General features: G+C 35.9%; 1 protein-coding gene across 3 annotated transcripts in view; it reads right to left on the bottom strand.

Annotated features, from left to right (window-relative positions):
* The window catches only part of ppfia3 (PTPRF interacting protein alpha 3), a 59,846-nt gene that overhangs the window by 19,727 nt on the left and 17,176 nt on the right, over positions 1–22,943 (bottom strand). For 2 of the 3 annotated variants that reach the window (XM_073840807.1, XM_073840815.1), the window contains exons 4-23: positions 16,966–17,130; positions 16,375–16,449; positions 16,218–16,277; positions 16,011–16,139; positions 13,734–13,826; positions 12,891–12,943; positions 12,677–12,770; positions 9,857–9,991; positions 9,660–9,743; positions 8,207–8,338; positions 6,988–7,050; positions 6,790–6,869; positions 5,521–5,686; positions 5,234–5,427; positions 3,342–3,582; positions 3,122–3,255; positions 1,663–1,814; positions 781–874; positions 615–696; positions 230–430 (exon numbers count right to left, since the gene is read on the bottom strand). In XM_073840807.1, the coding sequence (XP_073696908.1) occupies positions 230–430; positions 615–696; positions 781–874; positions 1,663–1,814; positions 3,122–3,255; positions 3,342–3,582; positions 5,234–5,427; positions 5,521–5,686; positions 6,790–6,869; positions 6,988–7,050; positions 8,207–8,338; positions 9,660–9,743; positions 9,857–9,991; positions 12,677–12,770; positions 12,891–12,943; positions 13,734–13,826; positions 16,011–16,139; positions 16,218–16,277; positions 16,375–16,449; positions 16,966–17,130 (2,427 nt within the window). The remainder of the gene's footprint in view (positions 1–229; positions 431–614; positions 697–780; positions 875–1,662; positions 1,815–3,121; positions 3,256–3,341; positions 3,583–5,233; positions 5,428–5,520; positions 5,687–6,789; positions 6,870–6,987; positions 7,051–8,206; positions 8,339–9,659; positions 9,744–9,856; positions 9,992–12,676; positions 12,771–12,890; positions 12,944–13,733; positions 13,827–16,010; positions 16,140–16,217; positions 16,278–16,374; positions 16,450–16,965; positions 17,131–22,943) is intronic. The other variant, XM_073840823.1, reaches the window with a different exon arrangement.

The following is a 22,943-nucleotide window of genomic DNA, read 5'->3' as shown; positions in this document are numbered from 1 at the left end:
CACCGAAAAGACTTTTATCACCGAAACAACACGGCCGAAACAATATTCTTCTTGATTTAAGAATTTTAATATATTTTGACTGGAAACAAGACCAGCATTATTTGCAGTGTAATAAAACATCAAATTAAAGAAAATAATAAACAGAAGCATTTTTTTGTTGTGTCAGATTATAAAAGAATCCTAATCTTTTCATGGTGCATTTAGCAAATGTAAGCGTGTGTGAGCATACGGAGCGTGTGCTGGCCGGGGCCGATGGGCTGGTCAGGGACACCATCTCCTGGATGGCCAGTCTCAGTTTGAGGCGGTGTAGAGGGTTACTGATGCCGATCTCTCTCTGGATCTCTGTGTCTGACAGGTTAGCCATGATGGCTCCACTCTTCACATTGGCACGACAGGCTGCCACGTACCAAGCAGGCATGCCCACCCACAGCTGAAAGAGAGAGAGGTGACCTTAAGGAAAGTACAAAACAAAAAATGCTAACAGAAAGTGCCTTTTCTTAGGAAACCAAAGTAACACAGAATGTAAGAAAACTGTAGGAAACAATAACGCCATGTAAATCAACGTAAAACTAAAACAAGCCCCTTCATTTCAACACTCAGATAGGGAGTCATACTTCCAGCCAGGAGACAACAGTGGGTCCATCCCAGGATGCAAAGGGTAGCCCCTGTCGGCATGCCTCCTCCAACAGCTCATGCCTAAAAGACAAAGGTGTTTATTCAGTACAAAAAATAAGATACAGAATGAAAAAAACTAAAGTAGACTGGTTAAAGTAAAATTACTTCTTCTTGCTGCGACGGTCCTTGTCCACCGGACCGGCCATCTTAGTGAGTCCGAGGGGATCCACAGAGCCCAGGTCATCTGAGGGGGTCGAGGCTACAAGAGGTAGTTAAATGAACAGGACTGAATGAACAGTGGATATTAAACACTTTACTGCCCATTATAGGAACATTAAAGGGATAATTTACCCAAAAATGAAAATTATGTTATTAATCACTCACCCTCGTGTCGTTCCAAACCCGTAAGACCTTTGTTCATCTTCAGCACAAATTAAAATATTTTTTATGAAACCTGAGAGCTTTCTGATCCTGCATAGACAGCAACACAACTGACACGTTCAAGGCCCAGAAAGGTAGTAAGGACATTGTTAAAATAGTCCATGTGAAACTAGTGGTTCAACCTTAATCTTAAGAAGCTACAAAAAATACTATTGGTACACAAAGAAAACAAAAATAACGACTTCATAAAAAATGACAGTTGAACCACTGATGTTACATGGACTATTTTATTGAAGTGCTTACTACCTTTCTGGGCCTTTGAAAAACTTTTCATTAGCTTTGCTGTCTATGCAGGGTCAGAAAGATCTCGAATTTCATCAAAAATATCTTCAATTTATGTTCTGAAAATGAATGAAGGTCTTAAGGGTATGGAGCAACATGAGGGTGAGTAATTAATGACAGATTTTTCATTTGGGGTGAACTAACCCTTTAAAAAGGCAATGAACCCTTCAATATGTTCCAAGCAAACGAGTGGTTTTTTTTTAGGAAAGAAGTCAGCATTTCATAGAGGCCATTTAAGGGACATTTCCATATAATTTAAGTATATCCCTATGATTTTGTGCAGTGCTATTTTCTGTTTTGTTGTCACTTTTAAGTTAGACTCACCCAGAGATGCTGACTCACGTCCAGGCTGTCCCATTCGGACTTTATCCTTCTTCCCAAAGAGCCGGCCGATGGAAGACTTGATGCTTTTCTTTTTGCTGGCCTTGTGGAGGGAGTCCTGGCTGCTGTTTGAGCTGCTGCCATCAGCTGAGAGGCTGGAAATCCACAGAGAGAGACGGGGAAAGGTCACTTAAAGATATTAAAGGTCCCATATTGTACACATTTCTGCAGGTTTATTTTAGTTGTTGATGTCCTTAGGAATATATATTTGCGGTATAAGTGCCAAAATCCATCTCAATATATTTTTACAGCTTCTTTTTTAGGAGCTCTGACAAAAACAGGTCGATTTTGGCCCATCTAATTAATATTCATGAGCCTCTCTTCTGATTGGCCTGTTGTTTTCTGAGTGATGCACAGCCAGGCCAACCACAGTTAACTACGGTCATGTATGCTATCGCCTAGCCCAGAGCCACTAGCCTGCTGATACTCAACGGGATATTTCAGAATGATCATTAATGTTTTTTTCTTTTTCAAACACCGAATGCATTAAGCTACATAACTGTTGCTTCAGTAAAGCCCCTTTCACAATGCGCGCTGATTCTGGAAAATTACGGGAACGAGCGCTGTGTGAACAAAAGCCAGAACCATAAAGGCAGTGTTGTAGTGATGATGCACGTTATCATGCGACTCTTCACGACGAAAAAATACGCGCAAAGTGGAATGAAGCGGCGATCAAGCAGAGCCAGCTCCTCACTATCAGCGCTGAAGCACAGTTTGTTCATGTTAGTTTCAGTTTAGTGAAACGTTACGCGTCGCATTACATCTCACATCCAAACGTCACATGTCTTTATGGGTTGTGTGTAAAGCACGCACAGATTCCAGAAAACAACTGTGAATGAACCAAATCAAACAACTCCGGAACAAATCATGGGACACATTATCCGTGTATTTACTGGAATCGCTGAGTGAAAGAGGCTGAAGTTGACGTGCCACTGGTCTCTTATATTCACGTTGTTCGGAAGCCTGTGCGATGATGTAGTTTCGACATCCATGGACTGAACAGCGTTTTCTTGACTTGTTTTCGTGTTGTTGCTTAGCAATGTTATGGACATGATGTTGTCTGGGTTTGACTAAAGGAGGGTGGGACGGTGGTTGGTGACTGAAGGCGGTGACTGAGTAGATCGGACATCACATCTGTACGGAAGTCACAGCGACTCGTGAAAATGAACAGCTACTTTAAGCAGGCTGTGTGCAGTTTACTGTGGATTGACTGTTTTGAAACTCATATGGTAGTTACATAGCCCCTAGACCCCAGTTATCATGAAAAAAGCCAGGAAATTTGGATTTTGACAATATGGGACCTTTAAGACTGAAGTGTGAAGGGAAAGACATTTTGTACAGTGCAATCTCAGAATGCCAGTCCTATGTAAGGATGGAGTATGTGCCAGGCCAGTTAACGCACCTGCGGAATTCACGACTGTCATCCAACATTGCACCAGGGTGAGTGTGCGTCATCCTGTCCAATCGCAGTGCACGAGGAGTGGGAGGAGGGGTGGAATCCAAAAGGGCCAGGGACCTGTCGTCATCTTTGTTGTTCTGATGGACAGAATGGAGTCAGCTGGTTGCACAGGTTTATTCAGTGTGTGATAGTAGTGCTTGTGAATAATCACACATGCTCCTACCTGTCTGTCTGTCTCGCGTGCTGGGGAGTGGGGCAGGCGGGGAGTGGAGTGCCCGGAGCTGGGTGGAGAAGGTGATGCCAGGGTGGAGGATGTGAGGGATGGGGGGATGAAGCCACGGCCTGTGCTGTCCCGTCCCAGAGAGGTCGGGGGCATGGGAGGGCCGTCCAGAGCCACGCTGCTGACTCTGCTCTCGATTTCTTCAGCACGAAGCTCTGTGCTCTCCTTCTCTTCCTGAATCAGCCTGGAGAAAGTATGAAAGGTGGGTAAGACAAAGGTTTCTGCACGATACTGTTCTATTCATTATATTTAGATATGTACAGTTGAAGTCAAAATTTAAATGCACTTGATTCTTAATACTGTGTTGTTAGCTGAATGATCCACAGCTGTGTTTATTTTGTTTAGTGATAGTTGTTCAGGAGCTCTTTGCTTGTCCTGAACAGGTAAACTGCAGAAAAATTCTTCAGGTGCCACAAATTCTTTGGTTTTTCAGCATTTTTGTGCATTTGAACCTTTGCCAACAATGACTGTATGATTTTGAGATCCATCTTTTCACACTGAGGAGAACTGAGGGACTCAGATGCAACTATTACACAAGGTTCAAATGCCGGAAGAGCCAGGAGTGTAAACTTTTAAACAGAATGAAGATGTGTACATTTTTCTTCACTGCAAAAAATGCTTTTCTTAATTAGATTTTTTGTCTTGTTTCCAGCCAAAATATCTAAAAATTCTTGAATCAGAAAGGATTTTCTAGACAAGTAAAAATTATTGTCTTGTTTTTAGTAAAAACAAGTAAAAATTAAGGGAGTTTTTGCCTAAAACAAGCAAAATAATCTGCCAATGGGGTAAGAAAAATAATCTAGTTGTCTGCTTGAAATAAGATTTTTTTCTTACCCCATTGGCAGATAATTTTGCTTGTTTTAAGCAAAAACTCACTTAATTTTGACTTGTTTTTACTAAAAACAAGACAATAATTTTTACTTGTCTAGAAAATCCTTTCTGATTCAAGAATTTTTTGATATTTTGGCTGGAAACAAGACAAAAAAATCTAAGTAAGAAAAGCATTTTTTGCAGTGTTATTTTACCTAAATATTTTTTATTTATTTAGTACTGCCCTTCAAAAGCTACAGAAGATACTTACATGTTTCCCAGATGACAAAATAAGTTAAATTTACCCTGATCTTCAAATTCAAAAAGTTTTCACCTCCAGGCTTAATGCATTGTGTTTTCATCTGGAACATCAGTGAGTGTTTGAACCTTCTGTAATAGTTGCATATTTGTCCTTCAGTTGTCCTCGGTGTCAAAAGATGTATCTCCAGCTCAAACAGTCATTTTGGGAAGGGTTCAAATACACAAAAATGCTAAAAAAAAAAACAAAGAAGTTGTGGGACCTGAAGGACAGTTTAACTGTTCAGGACAAACAAAGAACTCATTAACAACTATCAATAAACCAAAAAACACAGCTGTGGATCAAACTATTATTTTCTCTTGTGTACTATATGTAAACACCTTTATGTGAAATTATTTATTCAGGTCAGTACTAAAAAAAATAACATGCATTTTGTATGATCCCTCTTATTTTGGTAAAATAATTAACATTTTGCAGATTCTTAAAGGTGTATGTAAACTTTTGACTTTAACTGTATATTCATATATTATGTAGTGTGTAAAAATGTTTAATCATGGTCAGGTTTTCTTAAGACTGAGTTCAAGCAACCTACCAACTAGTTTTGTAAACACTCTTATGCACCGATGTTCTCTGCCTTTATCGAGTATTTCTCTTGCTCTTTCTCTTTAACCTTTCTGAGCACTCTCTATTTCAAATGTCTTTCCCATTAAATGAAAGTTTGTTTTTTCAAGCGGTCTCAAGGTCCCTCTGTCTTGAGTAAACTCACTTAATCTCTTTGTTGATGGCCTCCAGCTGCTCCTGCAACATGATAGCGAGAGTCTGCACATCTGTCTGGCCGCTTGGTGAGAGTAGCTCCGAGCCGAAGAGTGTCTCACGATCCTCTTCATCATCAGAACACCTGTCCTCCACGCCGCCCTCAAACCCAGTGCCCAGCAAAGCTCCACTGTCCCAGTCGCCATACTGCAGACGAGAAAGGTAAGAAGTGACTTGGTTAGTTTCATACTAAGCCATTTGTTTTAATTTATTAGTAAGTTCATACAAAGATGTTCTCACTTTGCTAGTGTCCTCCCTGGCCCCACCCCAGCGTCCACGATGAGCCCGTCTGACCACGCCTCCTGTGCCTGTGTTTCCATAATGATCTAGGTGGGTGGTGGAGCCAGCAGGAAGTGACCCACCTCCCTGGGAGTACCTCAGCTCCAGAGCACTTCCTGGCAGAGACCTAATATAGAAAAAGAGAAGGCCATGGATAAAGTCAAAATAAAATCAAAACGGATCCTGTTTACAGTCAGTGTTTCCAACTTCTAACAGGGCAAATGATTCCTAATAGATACAATCATCCTGTCCTATGATTTTCCCTCACTAAACATCCTGTTCCAGTCAGTAAGATTTTTTAATGTTTTACAAAGAAGTAAAAAAAGTAATATTGTGAAACATTACTACACTTTGGATCAATTTAAAGGAGATATCAGATGCAAAATCCACTTTCACATGGTGTTTGCATATAAATGTGTCTTAGCAGTGTGTTGACACAACCATCCTACTATGATCAAAATCCATTTACTTCTTTTTTTTTAATCCCCAAAAAACGTAAACGGTCTCAATTATCAAGCCGTTTTGATTTTCTGAGCAATATGATGTCATACAGCTCAGGCTCCGCCCATAACCGCTGACGGACTGTACCTTATTAGCATATTTCTGCCCTCAACCAGCTGTCCACCATTTTCTCCATGCTCAAGCAGCATGTGCTACAATGTCTTGTATGTAATGCAGTTGTTTTGTAGTTGGATGTAAAAGTGAACATAAGAGTCTTTATTTTCTCCTGGCATCAGAGCCACTGAGAACGGAGTGGATAAGTTTTGATTTTGATGGTAACATGCCACCAAATACACAAAAAAACAAAAGAGAGGGGTGGGGTGAGCTGTAGCTCATTATCATTTAAAGTGACATGCACCAAACCTCTGTTCACTGAGAACAGAGCTGTTTTAGACAAGGTAAAAAGGCGTTTTTTTACACAATCATTGAAGAATTTTAACTAAAGCATGTGGCAGACATTTCATTAAGACTCAAGAATCACACCAACTTCAGGAAAAAATGGTCATCTGATGTCCTTTAAGTATTAATAGTAGCAATAATTTCTTTAAAAAAATCTTACTGATCTTACTGACGTTGAATGTTACATTCTGCAGTAAAACTGACTGAGGATGTATTATCATGTCAACTTTAGCATATATAACTAATGAAGCAGTCATATATTTCATAAATGGGCATAAATGATGTACTGGTCTTTTAAAAAGAAGACAGCTGAAATGTTATGCATTTTACCGTGAGTAAGAGGAACCAGGTCTTCCTCTCAGCTGGTCCAGCTCTAGCTGAAGCCTCTCCAACTCTGCAATCAGTTGATCCTGGGAGGAATAAGATATTATTATCAGATCATTTAGCCATCTGGACAAAGGTCAAGTGAACAGAACTCTGTTTTCTTTCTTTTATAGTTTCTTTCTTATAGTTTAGAGAAAAATGTACCTTGTTTGCTAAGAGATCATCTTGGATCTTCTTCATGTTAGCGAGCTCCTCAGAGAGAGCGTTCTGTAACACATTACACCAGATGCTTACATATAAATTAATTCAATTGTAAGGCATTTTTTATCCAAATTGATCTCATGTGTGTCCCCTGGTAATCAAACCCACCACAGTGGTGTTGTTAGGATGCGTCAAAATGGAGAAATAGCTGACCAGTCAACCAACTAGTCAGGTGAGGTTGGCTAGTTTAAATGATTACAGCACTTTTGTTTAGGTTTGGAAATTTTTAGTGCCAGTGCTTAAATTAACATACTATTTGAGTGGGCCACGCTTCGGCCGTTAGCTAGTTTGCAAGGTAATATTCTGCCAAAGCGGACTTTCACTGATCCCACACCTTCTAAACAACTAATTTGAATGATATTTCCATGATTTTCTAGCCATTTGCAATAACTGGAAAAGTATTTTTAAAAATAATGTTATAGAGATTGCACAGAAAATGCCTTAATTCTTTTTTAAAAATAAAACAATAAACAAAAAGAATTAACTAGAAAAAATACAGCAATATTTTATGATTTTTCTATGATGTTCTAAACATAGAAATCATGCTTTTGAAATTCTCTCATATTTACAGCTAAGCATCATGTGTTTTTAAGACAGTGTGGTGAGTTAAAAATAGTTTTCCTAACTGTTAAAAATGCATCTTGAGACTTACGCTTCTTCAATCTGTTTCTGAACACACCTTTTGTAAATGGCCCCTACAAACACATCCAACTGAGGTCAGAGGAACCAGAAACAGCTTAATTATACTTCCTCGAAACTGATTAGTTAACTACAGTAATTGTTCAGGCATCCTACAACTAGGAGATTCAGAAAATATGTAGCTTTCGACATTCCTTCAACATTCCAGTTACATGTCTTCTGTTTTCAGAAACATGTCTTCTGTTTCTGACATTAGGGGCAAATTATGTTTAAGCCATTCATCACAGATTCTCAGATGAGAAATGCATTGAGCATGAAACACCTGCTTTTGTACTAAAATAATGAGGGAGGACACATAGAGGAAACCTGGAACCCCTATTAGACACGAAGATAACTGAGGCAACATCTGGATTTTGAGGTAAACATCAAAGACGTGGTGACATGTCAAGGCTATTTTTCTGTTTTCTGGATGTGTATGCAACGTTGTCAAGGAAATCAAATCAGAAATTGCGAAGGATCACACCTTCTCCTCCAGGGCAGCCATTCTCTCCTTCAGGTGCAGCTGCAGTCTCTCATTGGACTCCGACAGAAGCTTGTCCACCGTGTCAGAGAGACGCTTGTTGTGTTCGTCATTCATCCGCTCCCTCTGCCTCGCCTGAAGGGAGGGAGAGAAAAAGAGAGGGAAAAGTCACGGACAGAGAAAGAAGAATGATGAACATTGAGTATATACTTGACTAACAGCGAATGAAAGATAAGCTACATCGAGGTGATGAGAGATGATGCTCTGTGGTTTCAAGCAAATCCAAGAGTAACTATTTTGATTCTAATGAACATAATTGTTTTTTTTTAAAGGGACACAAAAATGAAAATTACCCTATGATTTACACACCCTCAAGCCATCATAAGTGTATATGACTTTCTTCTTTCAGATGAATACAGTCAGAGTTTTATTAAAGAAAATTTACTGGCTTTTCCAAGCTTTATAATGGCAGTGATTGGCTGTTGTTATTTTAAAGTCCAATAAAGTGCATCCATCCATCAATAAAAGTGCTTCACATGGCATATTTACAACTTTTTTAAACCGTAACCAAACTTACGCCCACGTCCTGCACTGGAAAAAAATGCTTATCTTAATTAGTATTTTTGTCTTGTTTTTAGTGAAAATATCAAAAAATTCTTAAATTAAGATACATTTACTAAATATGCAAAATGATATTTAAGATACATAATATATCTAGTGTCTTGTTTCCAGGGAGGAAAAAAAACAATTTAAGTTTATTAAATTATTAAATTAAGTTTACTTAAAATAAGTACAATTATCTGCCAGTGGGGTAAGTAAAATAATCTTGTTTTAAAAATGTTTAAGTAATTTTACTTGTTTCCAGGGGGGAAAAAACTACACTAAATATATTTAGTCATTTTGCTTATCTAGTAAATTCATCTTAATTTAAGAATTTTTAGATATTTTGACTAGAAAAAAGACAAAATACTAGGTAAGATAATCCGTTTTTTGCAGTGTATGTGATCCGCTGGAATGTCATTATTTTATGAACACAAGTGTGCAGTTAGCGGAAGCTAGAGATTTTTCTTACACAAACGCATTGATTCATTTCAGGAGGCATTTATTAACCCATGTGGAGCACTTTTTATGATGGATATACGTACTTTATATTGCTTCAAAATCTTGACGGCCATTTACTGCCATTATGAAGCTTGGAAGAGCCAGGACATTTTTTAATATAACTGATTGTATTCGTCTGAAAGAAAAAAGTCTTATACACTAGGATGGCTTTAGGGTAAGTCAATTATGGGGTCATTTTCATTTTTGGTTGAACTATCCCATTAAAGTCAGGTTGTAGATGTGTCCACACAATTTTGAATAATCATATTTTACTCTAAAAGCCCATCCATAGTGATATACTTCACTATATTTGAGCCTAACATGCTGAACAAATAAAAAAGAGAGGATAAGTCACCCTCTGTAGCTCCTGATTTTTCTCTTCAAGTTGTGCCTCCAACTGCCTCAGTCGCTCCTCAAAGTTGCCATGGCGCTCCTCCGCCTGAACAACACAGCAAGGATAAAATGTATATTAACATAGCTTGGGCCTGTTGTCAATTTGAAATGAGTTAATAGCACAGCACTTAAAACAGATCTGAACCTGACAGCACACACCTTGTTGAGTGCCGCCACCCTCTGGGCGAGCTGAGCCTCGATCTCGGGCAGCGTCTCGGCCCTCTGGAGGGTTTGCTGCAGCTTCTGTTTAGCATCGTCTAGACGCTCCTGGAGCTGCCTGTTCTTCTCTTCGCTCTGAGTGACAGAACAATGAGGCCGAACAATAAAGAACACCATAATGAACACATTCTCTTCAGGCTTTGTTTTTGGTGGAGACCTGGTATAAAACACAATGGAACTTCTCCAAATCAGATGTCAGATGAAAAGTTTAGTCATGACTTAACCAGTGATCATTTCGATACGTATGAACAGCAAAGACATATGTTACGTAAAACCAACACGTTCAGACATATCACAGAGCCTGGAAACAAATTCTGAATTCTTGCAGCCACAATTACAGACCTCAACCCACAAGCTTCTGAAACAACAAAATTTTTAATTTAGGGGCATTAACACTGTCATGTGGTTCCAAAGCTAAGAATGCCTAAATCTGCAGTGCACCTTCATTTACTGTAAGTATATCAGTGTTTCCAGTTGCAGAATTTGTTTAACTTAAAAATTTATAGGTGCAAATATAAAGATTTGGAATGAATAGCTTTAATCAGATGCCATTCTATCAAAATATCCACCAATTTACATGTCCCTATTCATAACTACTACATTTTAATGGGTTTTATAGAATTAAATAAACAAATTATAAAACAGATAGTTCCGGTCGATTCTGATTGGTTGAGCTACGTTCAAAAATATTGTGAATTACTCTACAAACATACACCTTTGTTTATATTTGTGTGTTGCACGGCAACCACAACCGTTTCTGGGGAACTACATTTTTTGGCAGAAGAATAATGTTCTTATTAATATCATTACACTTTATTTGCTTTGTTTAATTTTATGAAACCTTACTACGTATATGGAATAACTGTTTTATAAAAGCAATAAGCCCTGTGAAGCTGTGGTTTACAGTGAATTTATAACTCCGCTTCGCATCGTGCCTAACAACGCCCCTTAGCTGTTATAAATTCACTGTAAGCCACGGCTTCTTGGGGCTTATTGCTTTGGTAGGCTACCCCTTCAGAAGGTTTTATTTTTTTGAAATGAAATTAATATGTATGGAGCCCTGCACCTGGCATGAAGGGAAAAATGTAAATTGTGCACACGATTTACTAAATTGTTCTCCTAAATCATGCATACAATTGACTAATTCCTTCTTTCGCTTTACTAAATTGCACACACAATTTACAAATTTGTTTCCTCGCTTTACCAAATCGTTTACAGTAAGTCATGCACACGATTTACTAATTCGCTCCCTCATTTTACTAATTCATGGGCACTATTTTGTAATTAGTTCCCTCGTTTCCAGTAAGTCATGCACATGATTTACTGATTCGCTCCCTCATTATTAGTAAGTCATGCGCACAATTTACTAATTGTTCCCTCATTTTACTGAGTCATGCTCACAAATTACCTTATTTTACTAAATCATTGTTACGATTTACTAATTTGCTCCCTCATTTTAAGTCATGCACACAATTTACTAATTTGTTCCTATGCTTTACTAAATAATGCTCACAATTTAATAACCCGTTTCCTCGTTTTACTAAATCGTGCACAATTTACTAATTCATTTTCTTGTTTTACTAAATGGTGCACAATTTACTAATTCATTCCCTCATTTTACTAATTCATGCTCACGATTTACTCATTCGTTCCTTCATTTTACTAAATCGTGCATAAAATTTACTAATTCATTCCCTCCGTGCACATGATAATAATTTCCTTTACTTCCTGTCTGCATTCTCATAAACATGTTGCTGCTGTTACTAATGTTATGGACAGAGACACCTTAGTTGGGTTTGATTTTGAGTTGGGAATGAGTTATAGAGACTTTCTCAAAAGCTTTGCGGCATTGCATGGAATGATTTTTAGTCAGAGGAGTCTACGGTTTATGAGAACAAATTATTTTGTAGGCACAACTTACTTAAAACAAGGGCATAAATTATAATTTTGGCCACAAAATTTACTTAAAACGAGGGAACGAATAAGTAAATTGTGTGCATTATTTACTTTTTCCTGCATGTCATGTGTGGGGCACCATAAATATCTTTTATTTAGCAAGGATGAATTAGAGTGAAGGTGACAGCAAAGACTTTTTTTATTATATGCTGTTCTTTCTATTTATCAACAAATGCTGTTTTTAATATTGATACCAATAAAAAAACTGTTACCTTAAATTGTAATAATATTTAGTAATATTGTACAAATTTCTACTGCACAGCCTTAATTCAAAACCATTCAAAATCTTACCAGCCTATAATGTTTGAATGTTAATATAAATTATATTTCATTTAAAACTTTACATTAAAATGGTTAAATTCAGCTTTTAATTAAAAAAACTAACATAATATTTTTTTCTGTCAATTCTTTTTTTTTCCTATGAAAAAAAAAATGTAGCCCTGTAAAACGTTAAATAGTTTTATGGCAAAAATCATAGTTTGACGCTGTGGTTAGTAACAAAAAATCTAGGCCTATTTGTTGACCATTAATCTGAATATTGGAGTGGGTCTATAGTGGTTCCCCAAGATGGTTATTTGAAACTTTGAGGTGTTAAAATCCAAAAGATTTCTTGAAAACTATAAAGAAAGTAAAGTCTTAAAATGTTTTCAGATGAAAGAAAAACAAAACAAAAAATCTTCAGGCGCAAATGGCGCCATACCCTCAGAATAACCCCCAGAGACTCCTGTTGATGAACACGCTGTTAAATGTTCCTTCAATAGTTACACCTTTCATGTGTGTCTGTACATGATTTTTCTATTGTACCTGTCTGTATAAAGATTCTTTGCTGGCAAGCTCGTTCTCCAGCTTGTCTTTGATATCATGGAGAGAGGTTGCCTCCCTCTGGGCACTGAGGTACCTACAGACAAAAACACACACGGTGAGGATCTGCAGGGTGCTTGATGTATCAAACCTGGGACTGTATCTGTGTCATTCCGAAGCACGGTCATAGCACATGACAAGATCTGGTCTACTTTACCTGCGCTCCAAGGTGGTAATCCTTTCCTCCATGTCCTCTCTTTGACACAGCGCCTGCGGTTGAGGGGGTGGGAGAAAAAAAAGAACGTCAAAAAGAATAAAAGACAACAACATATGGTTAACTGATTGCAGAGACACAAACGATCACAATCAGACCATTTAGAAACATTATTACGGTTGGGCGTCTGTCTAGACAGCACCGTAACTGTTTACTTCAAACGGAGCTGACTATAAACAGTTATTGCGAAACAAAAAGAGCTGTATCGAATATTACATAATTGCTACGAGGGAGGAAGAAGAGGCGATGAAAGACAAAAGTGTAGCAAATGAAGGTGTCTTGGGAAATGAAGAAAAACCCCTTTCATTCTCCATTATCGAGACCGTACTTTATGACAGTGCAAGCAGATTATAAGCAAAAATCTGCTCAAGGCATCCAACGTAAATAGGACGGCCAGCCAGCACGGTAGCTGCCGGCAATTCCGGAAAATTCCATAAGTAGCGAGTCGGTGACATGAAACAGGCGCCGTTGCCAAGTTGGCAAGTCTTTGTGTTACCGCAGGAGAATACAGCGTGCTTCTATTATACAGAAAATTAGACTTCTTCCATGAGGAATGTCAGATAGACAGCTGATTATTTTGTTGGCAGTTTGATTGATCTCGCTTTGGCTGACAGGCACACCCATCAACAACTGGAGCACTTTACCGGCAATTAATCATTGCATCGAGGCAGGAAACCCTTCTAAATGGAAAGGGAGGCGGGATGACAGCAAAACCATGGTTGCGTGACACAGGGCTCTTGGTTTTGTTTTGAAGCGCTCTCGCTGAGAACTTAACCTCCGACCCACCTCTTTCACGTCCCTCTGAAGCTTCTGATTGGCTTCCTCAGATTTAGCCAGCTCCCTCCTGGCGGTAGTGAGCTGCTCCTCGATCTCTCCAACCTGCACAGGGGAGACAAGGCTCAGACGTTAACATGTGCGCATGAACGCATGCAAGCACAAAAACGAGCCAATGAAACTTGGATGCGTTCCAGTAGCCGTTTCTCCCTCTGTTGTTTCTTGCTTTCTTTTTTTTTTGTGCAATTGGGAATGCTGTGTACATCCACCAGAGGGCAGCAGAATGTGACACCGTCTTTCGCTCAGACTCTGTATCTCTATGGCAACCATAGGAATGCCAGGCTAACTGGAACCTTCTCATCCAAAATGTGTCAGTGCTTTGAGTGTCATACTGTAGGTCTTCTCCCACCCCGTCTGTCCCGTATTTCCTTCCTGTGTCTGTGAACATTATATATGCATCACACACACTTGCAAGCTCTGCTTTAAAACCCAACTGGCTTCTAAGGCAGTATCCTAACCATCATGGAACCTCAGGCAATAGAGGCATAAACTACCATTCAAATGTTTAGGGTCAATTCCATTTTTTTTAAACTAGTATTTTATTCAGCAAGGATTCAATTGAGAAAATTATTGAAGATCAACAAAAAATACTAATTCTGTCATTAATTACTCATGTCGTTCCAAACCTGTAAGATTTTTGTTCATCTTCAGAACACAAATTAAGATATTTTTGATGAAATCTCAGAGCTTTCTAACCCTGCATAGACAACAACGCAACTGACACCTTCAAGGCCCAGAAAGGTAGTAAGGACATTGATAAAATAGCAAAGAAAACAAAAATAACTACTTTATTTAACATTTCTTTCTCTTCCGTGTCACAAAATAGCTTCATAACTTTATGGTTGCGTTACTGATGTCACATGGACTATTTTAACAATGTCCTTACTACCTTTGTGGGCCTTGAACTTGTCAGTTGCATTGCTGTCTAAGCAGCTCTCGGATTTCTTTAAAAATATCTTAATTTGTGTTCTGATAAACAAAGGTCTTACAGGTTTGGAACGACAAGAGGGTGAGTAATTAATGACTGACTTTAAATGACTGAATATAAAATGAATTTTCGTTTTTGGCGAACTATGCCCTCACTGCAAAAAATGCTTTTCTTACTTAGATTTTTTGTCTTGTTTCCCGACAAAATATCTAAAAATTCTTAAAACAAGAAAGATTTTCTAGACAAGTAAAAATTATTTTCTTGTTTTCAGAAAAAACTAAATAATCTGCCAATGGGGTAAGCAAAAAAAATCTTATTTCAAGCTATTGGCAGATTATTTTGCTTGTTTCTAAGAAAAACGCACTTAATTTTGACTTGTTTTTTCTAAAAACAAGACAATAATTTTTACTCGTCTAAAAATCCTTCTTGATTTAAGAATTTTTAAATATTTTGGCTGCAAACAAGTCAAAAAATCTAAGTAAGAAAAGCGTTTTTTGCCGTTTTTAAACACACCTGAGCTGGACAGTATATTTAAGGGTTCTCAATCCACCTTATTCCTATGCCCTATGCATATAACTTCCATTAAGATGTAAACAATCAGTGAAAGGTTCGCTCTATGAATGGCTGCAATAATACGTTTTTTTTACTGGGTAAAGTAAGATGACATATTGTACTGTACATTGCCTTGATCGAAAAGTGTTTATTAACTTCTCATTGCGTGATACTATTTCAAAGTGATTTCCATCATTTTGACAGATAATAAATTGTATTTACTGTACCTGTAAAAACAAACAAACAAACCAGGAAAGAGACTTGTACATTTGAAAACAAAAAAACGAGAGATTCTTTGTGTATTACAATGAATTAATAATGGGACATATTGTAAATTAATCGTGAGAATAGACCACAAATGAGCAGTATGCTGTCCCTTTTCACATTATTACAGAGGAATGCAAAGGGAAAAAAAAGAAATGATTATTAGGAAAAGAATGGATCGAGGTCTTGCCATAAATATTCTTGTTATAAAATACCAAGCTTTACTTTATTCTCACGATGTCTGAAACAGTACATGAAGGAAAATCGACAGCTCATTCAGTCAAACAGACGGATAAGCTTTACGTATGGCAACCTTATAATCTGAAATTGTTTCGGTCTCTTTGAACAGAAGTTTCCCAAACCAGAGGTGCCACACTTTATTCAAAACTTGCAACTTCCAGGCCAGTATGTTTGACTTGGCTTGTTGACAATGTGCTTACAATTCCTTAAAATGTTCCCTCTGTAGGCAGCAGTGCAACACTCACCTGTCTGCACATGAGCGCCAGTCTTTCTTTTAACTGTGAAAGCTCTGCTCTCTGTCTCTCTATCTCTCCCTCTCTCTGTCTGTCAATCTCGCCATCATCCAAGATGGAGGAGGGGCCGTTCGGGAGCCGCTGTGTGAAAAACAGAGGAAGATGAGAAAAAAAAAGATTGAAAAGATTCAAAACAATATCCAAATAGCTCTGACTCACCTCCTTTCCATTGTCCAAACCCCGCTCTCTCCTTTTAATCTGATCCCGTAAAGACAGAACCTAAGTATAGCGAACAAATCTAAGCATGCAAGAACAGCGTGCCACATAGAGAGAGAAAAGGAAGTACAAGCGTATATTGCAAAAGTATGATGTTCACCTCATTTGTGGACGCTTCCAGCTCTTCCTCTAGAACGGCAACTCTTTCTAAAGCCACACGCAATCTCTCGCGCACCTGAGGGAGAGAAGAACAATAGACAATGAATCAACAGGGAGAACCTGTCTCCAAAAAAAAAAAAAAGAAAAATTCACCTCTATGAAGAGATGGAGTAAGAATACTATAGATGTCTGACTGTTTAAACACTGATATCAGCTTTTTAAACTTCTTAATGAACTCATAAAGTGCAATATGAGAGTTTTTCTGGCTTCATTTATGGTTGTGCTTTAAAACAGAATTAATAGGCTATGTTTTTGGGACCAAATGAAACTACCTATGCATCAGAGAAATAATGGCTTCGATTTAGTTTTTTCCCTTTACACAAAGCTATCGTATAGCTATAGGAGACTTTAAATACAGTATATGAGTCATATGGGCTACTTCTGTGTTACTTTTATGGTGCTTTTCATCATTTTGGGAGCTTAAGGCTGCTGTGTTTTTATTATGAGCAATGAAAACAGAAAGCAAGATATTTGGGCTTATCATCATGCTGAAATAGTGTATTACAGGGGGGAGTAGGGAAGGGCTGCTGACCTTTTCGTCCAGGGCTTTATGGTGTTCGAACAGGGACTTGAGGGCCTTGAGCACCTCTACCTCACTGGAGACTCCAGCCGGAGACTGAGCCTGCCTCTTCACCACAGTCATCCTCAGAGAACGCTCGTGACGAGACACCAGACACTCCAGATGCTCCAGCAGGAGCTAGACGGTACAGGAAAGAAAGTACAAATTTAAATTGGGAGACAGGGGTTAGTTATTACCCTTTTTTCACTCTAGTGAATGTTTCTCAAAGTAGGATTGACTCCCAGAGAGCAGTCTTAGAAGGAGTCACATAAAGTCAAACCAAAATTCATTCAGACAACTTCAACATTTCTCATGTTATCACAGTATATTCGCTATAGTTTAGAAAATGGTAATAAAATATGACAAGACCTCAAGAGTTAAACTGTGTCAGAACATGGTCAGATTTTACTGGTAGTCCACCGTATAAAGAATTATTAGGTATAATATGTCATAGTTTACTTAATTTTGCTATCCTCACTTACATAAATGAACTATAGTGTCCTGCACCCAATAGTAAAAAAAGTATCAAAAATTATATATGGTTGTAACTGTTACTCATTCCTACTCCCCCCCCCCCATAGGGGGCGCATGAAGGTTAAAACCTTAAGTATTTAACCAGGTAGCAGAGTAGAAGTAGTTAGATTTGTTTGGAAGAGGGAAGCATGGTAGTGGCCTATTTCCTCTGCAAATTTCTTGTGAAGTCCTGATTGAGAAACTTTTGTTTCCAGTTCAATCATGTAAGTTTTGTTCCTTTTTTTTGCTTTTGTTTGTATTTGTACTCAGTATTTTCTTTATTTGTTGATTTGTATAATTTGAAATGTGGACTTGTTAGTTAATGTTAGGTTTTGTTCTTTTGTAGATGGACTTTTTAATTGGTACTTTGTATCTGGGTTTGAAACCGGTCCGTGTATCATCTGATCATTCAGTTATTCCACTTAATCTGGCAAACGAAAAATAGGCAAAACAGGTTGATGTTTCATTTTTGGGTTTTTCTGTATGAGCCAAAACATGACAGCTGATTTGTTTTTTCCGTTTTTCAGCTCGAAACCAAAATCCAATAAACAGGAAAACCAAAATGAAATAATACGGCTAAATTACGTTTTTCTTTATTTTTAGCTTTGCGCATGCGCAATGAATAGCGGCGTAAAAGCCTGTCATCATTTGTGGTACACAATGTAAAGATATGTAGAAAATACACGTCATGCCAGCCACACTTTTTTTGCGCGTCTAATCGTGCTGGGAGCGGTCAAAATGTATGTACAAAATATAATTTATTCAGAAACATTCAAATCATACTCTTTTTTTGACTTGATGGAAAATAGCAATAAATAAATATTGTGTATATATAGGTGCGATTTGCCGGGGGGATGGGGGCGATTTATGGGTGCGATTTGCCGGGGGGATGATAATGTGATATCCTAATTATTAATAAATAAGTAAAAAAAAAAAAAATCGTGAAATCCTGGAGAGACTGGTTAGTGTAATTTGTTGACAACGCGCATTATATACCCGTCTTTTTAGGTAAGAAAAAAATAATGGGTGTCAGGTCATGAAATGTTTTTAATACGACGGAAGCTGTATTATGTCATCACAATTTAATAAAAACATCCTAAGTTAGGCCTATTAATAGTAATGATTAATTTAAAACAACGAATACATTTTATAGAGAAGGTGAGCATCAAAAGTATCAAATGAGCTTTTTGGAAACTCCGAATCAGTAAACACTGCGTGAGCCACTGTTTCGAAGCGCTCCAATCGGATCTCGAATCATTTGATTCAACTTCACGATTAGACGCGCAAAAAAGTGCGGCTGGCATGACGTGGATCTTCTACATATCTTTACATTATTGTGTACCACAAATGATGACAGGCTTTTACGCCGCTATTCATTGCGCATGCGCAAAGCGGTAAAACACAGCAAAAACTGAAAATAAAGAAAAACGTAATTTAGCTGTATTATTTAGTTTTGGTTTTCCTGTTTATTGTATTTTTGGTTTCGAGCTGAAAAACGGAAAAAAACAAATCAGCTGTCATGTTTTGGCTCATTCAGAAAAACCCAAAAATGAAATCAACCTGTTTTGCCTATTTTTCGTTTGCCAGATTAAGTGGAATAACTGAATGATCAGATGATACACGGACCGAAACCGCATGAAAGGCAAAGGCTTTTCAGTCATGGATGTCAAGGAAACCCTTCCCAATGGATTGTTTGTGCTGCAGTTGCTTTGTGGATTATCGTGTGTCCTGAATATAAGTATTCACTTGGTGGACCATTGTTTGGGATTGTCTGAAGAACCTATTTTGTGTTTTCTTTGTCGTCTCATTCATGATACAGGACTTTGGATATGAAACATCGATTGGTACAATTTTTATTGTTCTTTTTCCGTATGTATGTACCCAAAGGAGTTAATGTGTATCTCTGAAACTCTGAGAATTTATAATTATTCTTTTGATTTTGTTTCTTTTGTTGGTGATTAATTTACGTTCTTCAATCCATGTGTTTTATATCTAGATGTGGGAGATTGTACCTTTTGGTTTTCTATCATTAATTGATGTTTGAAACTTTATAGCGTTATAAAAAGGTCTGAGAAAACCTGATCTAAGTCTTTGTGTACCCAGGTAAAAAAAAAGTGCACTAAAATGCACTTTATTTAAGTATACTTAGTACACTTTTCAGTAATGTACTAAAAGTGCTCTATTTTCGCACACTAATTTTGTACTTAATGTACTAAAAGATAGTATTAAGTATATGTTAAGATAAACTTAATACCATCTAAGTGTACTCAACTGTGCTATTTTGAGACACCCTGAAATTGAACTAAAATGTGCTTTTAACATACTATATCTGTATTTTAAAAAATATATTTAGTTAAAACTAGAAATACACTTGAACCCTATTTTTAAACATTTATAAATATATTTAAGACTAATTTAAAGTATAATAGTAATATATTAAAAGAATATTCAAAATGTGAAAAAAGTGTGCTAAAATACAATTTAAGTACACTTAGTGCACTTCCCTAATGTACTTAAAGTGCTCTATTTTCGGGCACTGATTTTGTACTTAATATACTAAAAGTTATTCTTAAGTACTCCTTAAGATAAACTTAAGATCATCTAAGTGTACTCAACTGTGCTATTTTGAGACACCATGAAGATGAACTAAAACGTGCTTTTAACATACTATCTCAGCATTTCCAAAAATGTATTTTGTTACCACTTATAATACATTTGAAACATATTTCATAAACCTTTAAATATACTTATTATACATAAAAAATAAACTTACTGATTATTTAAAATACAATAACAATATATGACAAATGTATACAAAGCGTATTTATAATGTATTGCCCAAATATTTTTATTAATAAAAAATACACTTGATGATTATTTAAAATACATGAATAATATATGACAAATGTATACAAAGCGTATTTATAATGTATTGCCCAAATATTTTTATTAATAAAAAATACACTTGATGATTATTTAAAATACATGAATAATATATGACAAATGTATACAAAGCGTATTTATAATGTATTGCCCAAATATTTTTATTAATAAAAAATACACTTGATGATTATTTAAAATACATGAATAATATATAATAAATGTATACAAAGCGTATTTATAATGTATTGCCCAAATATTTTTATTAATAAAAAATACACTTGATGATTATTTAAAATACATGAATAATATATGACAAATGTATACAAAGCGTATTTATAATGTATTGCCCAAATATTTTTATTAATAAAAAATACACTTGATGATTATTTAAAATACATGAATAATATATGACAAATGTATACAAAGCGTATTTATAATGTATTGCCCAAATATTTTTATTAATAAAAAATACACTTGATGATTATTTAAAATACATGAATAATATATGACAAATGTATACAAAGCGTATTTATAATGTATTGCCCAAATATTTTTATTAATAAAAAATACACTTGATGATTATTTAAAATACATGAATAATATATAATAAATGTATACATAGCGTATTTATAATGTATTTTTTATTAATAAAAATATGTGGGCAAGACATTATAATTACGCTTTGAATAAATTTATTATATATAATTGATATATTTGAATTAATTAATAAGTGTATTATAATGAATAAAAATGTATGGGCAATACATTATAAATACGTTGTCACGAAACGTGTAGGAAAGCAAAAAATAACGTCTTCAATAAAAAGTCTTCAATAAATCCTCAGGCAGAGTAACAATAGACAGGAATGGCGGGAGAAGACGTGCACACAACGAAGGAGCATAGGTGTAACGCTTGTAGCCGGACAAAGAAACAAGGAAATCAAACAAACTTATAAAGGGGAGATAATTACAACAACAGGTGGAGGGGATCACACTAATGAGCAGGAAGACCAAAAAAGGGCATGGGAGAAACCAAACAGACAGTCCAATGGGGGAAACACTGGGAAAAACCAAGACAAACAGTCCAAGGGCGTGACATACACTTTGTATACATTTATCATATATTATTCATGTATTTTAAATAATTAAGAAGTGTATTTTTTATTATTAAACATATGTGGGCAATACATTATTAATATGCTTTGTATACATTTATTATATATTATTCATGTATTTTAAATAATCAACAAGTGTATTTTTTTTGTAATAAAAATATGTGGGAAATACATTATAAATACGCCTTGCATACATTTGTTATATATTTATGTATTTTAAATAATCAACAAATGTATTTTTTATTGATAAAAATATCTGGGCAATACATTATAAATACGCTTTGTATACATTTGTTATATATTATTCATGTATTTTAAATAATCAGTAAGTTTATTTTTTATGTATAATTAGTATATTTATAGGTTTATGAAATATGTTTCAATCCTATTAGAAGTGGTAACAAAATACATTTTTTGGAAATGCTGAGATAGTATGTAAAAAGCACATTTTAGTTCATCTTCATGGTGTCTCAAAATAGCACAGTTGAGTACACTTAGATGATCTTAAGTTTATCTTAACATATACTTAAGAATAACTTTTAGTATATAGAGTACAAAATTAGTGGCCGAAAATAGAGCACTTTAAGTACATTAGGGAAGTGCACTAAGTGTACTTAAATTGTATTTTAGCACACTTTTTTCACACTTTGTATATTCTTTTAATATATTATTGCTATACTTTAAATGAGTCATAAATATATTTATAAATGTTCAAAAGTAGGGTTCAAGTGTATTTCTAGTTGTAACTAAATATATTTTTTTAAATACAGATATAGTATGTTAAAAGCACATTTTAGTTCAATTTCATGGTGTCTCAAAATAGCACAGTTGAGTACACTTAGATGGTATTAAGTTTATCTTAACATATACTTAATACTATTTTTTAGTACAATAAGTACAAAATTAGTGTGCGAAAATAGAGTACTTTTAGTACATTACTGAAAAGTGTACTAAGTATACTTAAATAAAGTGTATTTTAGTGCACTTTTTTTAACCTGGGAGAATTACCACACTCAAAATCAGTTTAAGTGTTAGTGATAATAATGCATTCATATTAAGTGTACTTAAGTACAACTTTTGAGAAAATGTACTTCTACTACAGTACATTACTAATAGATTTTTAATAAAATCAATTTAATGTAAACTTAAAATTACCACACTCAAAATCAATTTAAGTGTTAGTGATAATAATGCATTCACATTAAGTGTACTTAGGTACAACTTTTGGGAAAATGTACTTCTACTACAGTACATTACTAATAGATTTTTAATAAAATCAATTTAATGTAAACTTAAAATTACCACACTCAAAATCAATTTAAGTGTTAGTGATAATAATGCATTCATATTAAGTGTACTTAAGTACAACTTTTGAGAAAATGTACTTCTACTACAGTACATTACTAATAGATTTTTAATAAAATCAATTTAATGTAAACTT

This window comes from Garra rufa, chromosome 1, assembly GCF_049309525.1.
Source record: "Garra rufa chromosome 1, GarRuf1.0, whole genome shotgun sequence".
In the NCBI taxonomy this organism is placed as follows: domain Eukaryota; kingdom Metazoa; phylum Chordata; class Actinopteri; order Cypriniformes; family Cyprinidae; genus Garra; species Garra rufa.
Note: the sequence above shows the minus strand (reverse complement) of the source record. Positions and strands in the feature narration are given on the sequence as shown.